Below are 8,657 nucleotides of genomic sequence, written 5' to 3' on the forward strand. Positions count from 1 at the left end.
ACTTTTAAACAGTAATTGGATTACAAAAAGAGGGTTATTTCTCTTCTGCCTCTAGATAAAATACGAACAATTCGTAATTGGTACATATATTTATTATAGGTTTATTTAGGTATTTCTATCATAAAATTGAATTCTCATAACAGTTCAACGGAGGATATGAACATGATATTAACTCTGTCATTTTTTTTTCATTTAAAAAAAATGTATTGAAGGGATTTTATCCTGTCGGCAAATTTTATCAATAATTGGTTTTGTTGGAGTTATGACGGTGATGCTAATGAGAAATAACTTAAGTGTTGCAATGGTTGCTATGACTGGCAATACCACAACAGATACTGTGGATAACATTAAGGTGAGAATATACATGACTTCGAGTTTGATTGTAATGTAACGTGTCTGTTTGTAAGATATGGGGATGGTCAACAAAGGGTACTATATGCAAGAAAAGATTTAAATGTATTAATCTTTGCTCACCAACAACATTGAGTAAATATCGAATATTTGAAGTTAATTACAAACCCATTTTTGCAAACACACGTTCATTTGATGTGTCCTGTTTAAGAGTATATCGTTGCATTTAACATCCAATTGTCAAGCATTTATGATAAGATTTCCATGTGTCTCGAACACCTCATTTCTGGTCATAAATGCTTAGTATTTGTGGGGTTTATGCAACAATTGGAAAGTGGCATATGAGGTTCCCCATTGCCAAATAAGACATTCGATGAACCATAATATACCATACTATACTATAAGCGCGGAAAGAAACAATTTCAGACTTTTAGACTATTTAGGCTATCACCACAAACAGAATATCGACAGTTGTGTACTAAACTTGCTCGTTTAATTACATAGTGAGCTCTTCTCCAGTACGGTAGTGAAGACAAAGTGATGCTTGTGGGCTGACGAGCATAAATTGGTCTCAGAATCAGACCCATTGTCAGTTTCCTGGCCAATCTGTGGCATGTCTTATATTGAGTCTCAGATTCAGTGTTATATAACAAAGTAGTCAAACAAGAATGAAATAACACCTACCGGTACATCAGGCTACGCCTTTCACAATTATTTGATGGAAGGAGGTATTTCTTACCTTTTACAACTTTTATTTCGGAACAATAATAACCTGAAATGATTTTAAAACTTGTTGCCCATATGTTAGTATGAGGTCAGATTTGTCCAATTATGAATATGTGAGACTGGCTTGTAGAAAGATATTAGCTCTTGTTGGCAGTCCGTAAATGTGGCATGAGACCATTACCCACATTCTCAATGACAATGATACTACACCTTGTTTGACTATGCCATTTGGCTGTCATCTTGACTTTCCGTATCTAAGGTTCACTCTGATGCTCAATGGGAGACTAGCCAAGACTTGCCTCAGATTGGACTGAAAACCGAACCTGGTTCTGATATTGAGGCCAATTCTATATACATTGTGTGCTGCATGAAAGAAATATCAAGCATGCGTATTGTTATCATTCACCATTTTGAGGACTGCTCAGAATGGGCTATTTAATGTTCCTCCCCATACATTGCCACATTTGACATGGATTAAGATCAATCCTACTACATAACTGTGAATTCAATATATTTCCAACATGATTTTTGCAAGTACCCCAAATCACCTTTAAAAAAAGAAAAGAAAAAAAAGCAGCCTTAGTGTTATGCTTCCCCGTGAATGGTAAGTAAAATGTGCCAATATGTCAAACGTAACTCTTCCAATTCTTCTCATATTCTTATATCCAATACAGAAATTTGATTGGAATGATCGCACCCAAGGTCATATACTTGGCTCGGTGTACTATGGAGTAGCCTTTTCCGGCCTACCGGGAGGATATTTTTCATCAAGATATTCAGCAAAGTACACATGTGCTGTCGGAATGCTTTTGGCAGCAATATCATCATTATTGACACCTACAGCAGCAAGAATAGGGTATCCAGTCATGATAGCCAATAGAGCAATAGTTGGAATTGGGCTGGTCAGTTCTTTTATATGGTATTGTATGTATGTGTGTGTGTGTGTGTGTGTATGTATGTATGTATGTATGTATGTATGTATGTATGTATGTGTGTGTGTGTGTGTGTGTGTGGGCTAGTCTGGGTTACCCAACCTCCTGCCGTTGAAGGCTCCACCCTTAACGGCAACAGGCTGGGTAACCAAGACTAGCATGCAGTTATGCAGCATGTATGCTTGTATGCTGGCACGTGTGTGCCTGTCTACCTGTGTATCCATCTGGCTGTGAATATTGTGATATCGATTATTGTGATTTAGTAAGAGAATTAGGATCTCCCTTGGTAAATAAAATATCAAACATAATATTTAGCAAATACTTTATTTTAGGTTTTATCATATTTCGGACTATCTTATATTAACATTGACTTTTCTCATTTACATATACTTTGATGTTACAGGGGGTAATAATACCTGGTTTGCACGGATTGCTGGGAAAATGGTGTCCACCTTTTGAGAGAAGTCGACTTGCAAACTTTACATACGCAGGTAAATTAAAACTACATGAACAAATCTAATTTTTGAGTGGATATCATGAACGAGAATATAATTAATGCTAAACGGCATATGAAAATGTTTTACAAGAATTGTTTTGTTCTGATTTTTCCATGTATTTTTGATCGCTCTGTGTTTTGTTGTAGGTTTTCCCATAGGTACCATAGTAGCTATGTTAGTATCGGGACCACTATGCGATTCAACATTTCTAGGGGGATGGCCGTCTGTATTTTACTTAGCCGGTGAGTATTACTCTACTATAATTGCATTTATTTTGTAAGAGTAGTTTTGTTTTCCTATTCTGTATTCACATTGTCTATAGTTTCATTTAGGGTTGGTTTTCAATTTGACACAGAAACTTATAAATGGCCAACATTGTTATTACATTTTGAATTGTGACTACAAAATTGGTATGGTGTGCCCTTGTGTTCAGTGTCTGCTACATGTATGCAATTTGTCGCCCAAAATACATATAAATCTTATAAATCTCATACTTCAAACGTAAGGTGGGCACGTCCTGAAAAGCTTGTTGCTTTTAGTTTTAATGACCATTTGCATAATTGATGATTTTCAGTAATTAGGCTATACCCCGAAGAGTGCAAACTTCAAGTTCCATGTAATTTGGTATGTGCATTCATACCAGGGTGCATATATATCATATAGCTTACTGATGCAGCACTTAGGTTCAATGAGACATTTGCATAAGTAATGTTTTTTTCAGTAATTGGGTTATATCTTAAGAATTGCACACGTCAGATACAATTTGGTATTCATTGATGGTAACAAAGTTCATGTATCATATACAATTAGATACTGTAGCTTTTAGTTGTATGACTCATTTGCATAAGCAATGGTTTTCAGTATTTAGGCTAAATCTTAAGAATGCAGGTTTCCAATTCAATAATTTGGTACATACATCAACTATAACAGAGTGCAGCTCTACAATGCTTTGTAATGTTGCTTTTAGGTTTAATGAATAAGTTGCATAGTTAATGATTTTCAGTAATTGGGCTATATCTTCATTAATGTACTTCAAATGACTTGGTATATACTTCAAATATAACCAATCGCGCACATGTTCAGAAAAACTTGGGAATGTAGCTTTTATTTTTGATGACTCACTTGCATTAATTAATGATTTTCAATAATTCAAACATAACTTCAAGCATAACTATCAGATATATGCTTAGTTGCATGTGGAGGAACGTAAATCTAAAGACTTTGCCCTTACAGAAGGCATACACTTTAAATCTGGTTATTTATTATGTAGAGAAATTGTCTTAAATGCTCCAAAGTTCGATACAGAAAGAGTTTTGTCCCGTCAGCTGTCAGATTGTTAAATCCATGTTAAGTTTTATTTGTGTAGCTTGTCTTTTTACTCGCCCTTTTCAAGAATTTTTTTGTGTATTGTTTTTTATTGATTCTGTACAGTTGTGAGCTGTAAACTGTGTATCCTTTGATGAATAATAAATGAGTAATACAAATAATGGTAATAAAATAATTCCAAAGCCTACATTTGTGTCACAGATGTTTATCGAAAGATTTTACCATAAGAGACGGCTAATGCCCAATTCCAGTATTGTCCTAAACGGCATTGTGTAAATTTCAATCCCCCCCAAAAAAAATAAATAAATAAATAAATAAATAAATAAATAAAATAAAAAATAAACCACATACTGGATTTCTTAGCTTACCACAGAAGCTCCATCTTTTTATATGTTATATATTTTGTTTATTTATACCTGTCGATTTTGAACTTGCTGTAAATTAATGTTTACTTGCAGGGATTTTGGGTTGCTTATTTTTCATTGTTTGGATGTATGTTGTATACGACTCACCAGCGGTTCATCCCAGAATATCACTAAAAGAACGGCAATATATAGAATCCACAGTAGGAGAAAACAATTGCAATCAGGTAGAAAATTACTGCACTTTCCCCGGCACCTGTTTAAATTGATTAATTTGACCTATGAATTTGACCTGCCTCCTTAAAACATTTCTACGGATTGAATGATGGGTGATGAAATTATGAATTTGGCTGTACAACATGGCAGTGAACGCAACAAGTATATTAACTATCTCTCATTTGGATGATCGCCTTTTGTATATTTAGAAAACACCAAGAGTAAACTCAACAGTTACTTGACAATGAAGCACAGTCTGATAAGATAAGAAAAATACAAGTGTGTTTTACCCAAATATCACCCCAACTTCGGACGCTCGTCGTTTTACCCTCCATAAGGACACTTCCATGCGATTATTACACATAAACATTCAATTCCTAGTGATATGATTTAAAAAAAGTATGTATTTTAACCTTTAGGTCGACTCGGTGCCATGGTTATCTATGATACTATCACTGCCTGTATGTGCTGTTGCACTGTCACACTTTTCGCACATGTGGGGGTTATATGCGCTTGTTACCTTTCTTCCTACATATTTTGAAAACGTTTTGGATTTTTCACTTGTAACGGTAAGTTGTGTCCAAATTATTGCAGCGTTACGTTAGACAGGGTATTGTGTGTAGTATCCATTATAATAAAACATGTGGATGATGTTGTCAACTGGAGAGTCTTCACTTAACACCGTTCATGTACGGCCTCTGAAGCGAAAATCCTTTATATAAATTCGATTTGGCATAACAATACTTGCTTTCCGTATATAATACTAATATTATAAATGATGCAACATTAACGAAATCTGTTTGAAATCTAATAGAAAATTAGAGGAAGAAGTAATTTTAAACGTAGAACAAGGTGCTTAGTCTTCGTTTTTAGTTACAAAGAATAGCCGTTGACAAGGTTAACTGGGGCCAGCAGGCGCATTTGTAGAAATATAACAAGTTATCCTTAGGACAAGACATTGAAGAAACTCACTGGAATATTTGAAATGAAACTAAGTAATAAAGATGACGAGTGCATGGGTCCATCCAACGCTCTCGATTCTAGTCAGAGGTCAGACCACATGTAATGAACTCATAGTGTACAAGCATTCGTCTAGAAACTAGAGATGTAAAGCCTGTCTGTCTGTCTGTCTGTCTGTCTGTCTGCCTGCCCGCCTCTGTCTGTCTGTCTGTCTGTCTGTCTGTCTGTCTGTCTGTCTGTCTGTCTGTCTGTCTGTCTGTCTGTCTGTCTGTCTGTCTGTCTGTCTGTCTGTCTCTCTCTCTCTCTCTCTCTCTCTCTCTCTCTCTCTCTCTCTCTCTCTCTCTCTCTCTCTCTCTCTCTCTCTCTCTCTAAATATATACATTCCTTTTTCAGGCATCAGTTTTGTCTGCTGTACCATTCCTATGTTTGTGGTTAACATTCGTCGTTGGCAGTTGGATTGCTGACACCTTGTTAGAAAGACACATACTTGGAATGTCTGCGACTAGGAAACTTATGAATACAATGGGTGAGAAAGAGACTTTTGTTGAAAATCTATCTGTTTTTGTATCATTCTGTATTTAATAGTAAAGTAGTTTATGTTCAATTACCAGGCTAGATGTAAACGGTATAAACTGAACTAAAAATACATGAGATATACAAGTGTACAAATATATATACGTATGCATATTTCATTTGATTATTATAAATAATCTCATGAAATCAGTGTTAGCTTTTCGTCATGCTGCTCCGAGTATGATTCCGCGGACTAATACAAATTCGAGCCGGTAGTCCGCGGAATCATACAAAGTGCAGTATGACGTAAAACTAACATTGATATCATGGGATTATATATTTATCACATAATTATAAGTTTTTCCACATTTTTAGTCCATTTTGAATCGAATTTAACGAATTCTGCATCGTTTCATCGCACTATATTTTTCATCGCGTATCAAAAAGGGCGTCCGATGGCTATGCAAATGAGTAAATCGCGTGACCTGTTGCATGCGAGGTCAACCTTACGTGCAGGTTACATTGTGCTGTGGTTTCTCGACCAAAATTATTGGTTATAACCTAGCGATGTACATGTTATATCAAATTTAGTAAGTAAACTTTGTCTGAATGCGACTTTTGTTCTGATATTTTAATTATATTGGATCAGGAATACGTTCGGAGCTTTCATCTCGAAGGAAAATCGTACAGGCTGGGAGCGTCGAGCCTACACTACAGGCTACATACAAATTGTTATCGACAATCTACATGATGTTTAGATAGAATAAAACCTGTTCAATAAAAATAAAAGTACCTCTACGTATCGGACTCATGCCACACAATGATGTATGTAAAATAATGTGCGCATTTACGGTTTGAAAGTACATAATTATTATGGTCACTTGATCGTAGCATAGAAGGAACACTCGAAGAGTTGAGAAAAGAAGTTCGGTAGAACAGGGGTGATATTTGTTTTTCATCTGCCTGGCCCTGTTTGACATCACACAATAGAAGATATGCACGTGCTTATCTGATTATCATACTAATCTTGATCTCATATAGGTTTTTTGGGTGCAGCTGTGTTTCTCGTACCTGCTGGGTATGCTGGGTACTGGAACAGAATTTTGACAGTGGCATTAATCTCACTCTCTATGACCTGTATTGGTTTTTGTTTGTCCGGATATCATACCAATTCTTTGGATATTGCACCAAGATATTCTGGTGTCCTTTATGGATACTCTAGTACCTTGGCCTGTTCCGCTGGATTTATTGGACCTATTATTATAGGTGAACTTTTAGAAGCGAAGGTTTGTAACTTCAAGGTTTATATACAATAACTTATTGCATAGAGGAGAAAGACGAAATTACTTTTTTATATATCCTTGGAATTGCAATTTGTAATGTCATTGACACACACACACATACACACACACACACACACACACACACACACACACACAGATATATATATATATATATATATGTATATATATATATATATATATATATATATATATATATATATATATATATATACATTTGTGTGTGTGTGTGTGTGTGTGTGTGTGTGTGTGTGTGTGTGTGTGTGTGTGTGTGTGTGTGTGTGTTATATTAAGTCTTAAGTAATTTGTGTTTGGTATTCCCAACGAACCTGTCACTTAATCTACTATTTATGGTAGTTACTGTTCTTTTTTATTTAGTACTTTAGAGGAAGTGTGTATGTGGAGCAGATGTCATTGCTTTTATACCTTGCATTGTTCTTATATCTTGCAGGAGAAACATACCGCGTGGTTATTCGTCTTCTGCATATCGGCAGGAGTATATACTTTTGGAATGATCGCCTTTTTAGTGTGTGGCACTGCGGAAGAACAGGCATGGGGAAAGGAAGATAAAGATGAAAGGAAGACTGAAGATTATGATGAAATATCAAATGAATGATACCAGAAATGACAAAATAAGTTTGAAATTCATCAAATATCAGTTTTCAACAGATTGCTGTTCCTTAAGAAACTCCAAACAATATGCTTACCAGTTTTATCACTTATATGCAATGTGATAAATAATGTCATTGACAATTTAATATATTTTGCAATGTTACCTGCATGTAAAATGGGGAAGGTGATGTCGATTTTGAATATGTTGACTCATATTTCGAGCATTACCGAACAATGAATTAATACATATTATGGTGACGTAGAACGATCTGGTTCTACTTTCAGTGTTTTTTTCAGTTCGAGCTCATTTAACCCGGTTTGCGCCTGGTCGAATCAACGTTTTGTTTGTCCTACACAATGTCACATTAGTCAGTGTCTTGTTTATGAATACAGCGATTAAAGATATCTTTTTAACCATTTTTGAGTATACTCGGTATTATAAACAAACGTCACGAAGCAACTGTGTACTTCTTGGTGCAGTAGCTCGCTGATTGCCTTCCAGCTGCATGTCCTCGCGACGTGCATACCACCAGCCACTCCTAACCAGACGACATAAACTTAGTCAGACCATTCTCTATAAATCTATACTGTAAGCTCTACAATCCAAAGTAACATAGCTCTTTTTATATATTTTTGTTGGTGTTTCAATTTAGATCTCAGTAATGTTGTATCAGCATTTCCTCTCACATCTCTGTCCAGACTATACTAAATTCTCTGCTTTGCTGTGTAAATCGATTTTCTCAATTTACAGTATCATCGTTGAAAACTAATGACATTGTTAATTCAACATGCGTATAATAATATGTTAGTCATTTTGTGAAGAATGTACTTTACTATCATTTACTGTAGTTCGACGCGTAG

The 8,657-nt window shown here is 35.5% G+C and overlaps 1 protein-coding gene across 1 annotated transcript; it reads left to right on the plus strand.

Annotated features, from left to right (window-relative positions):
- Positions 1-262: 262 nt before the first annotated feature.
- Positions 263-7,800, plus strand: LOC144444261 (sialin-like). Its single transcript, XM_078133673.1, has 6 exons — positions 263-352; positions 1,752-1,979; positions 2,413-2,500; positions 2,653-2,748; positions 6,925-7,169; positions 7,636-7,800. The coding sequence occupies exons 1-6, from the start codon at positions 263-265 to the stop codon at positions 7,798-7,800; spliced, it is 912 nt and encodes a 303-aa protein (XP_077989799.1).
- Positions 7,801-8,657: the final 857 nt, after the last annotated feature.

Source organism: Glandiceps talaboti, chromosome 13 (genome assembly GCF_964340395.1).
Source record: "Glandiceps talaboti chromosome 13, keGlaTala1.1, whole genome shotgun sequence".
NCBI lineage: Eukaryota > Metazoa > Hemichordata > Enteropneusta > Spengelidae > Glandiceps > Glandiceps talaboti.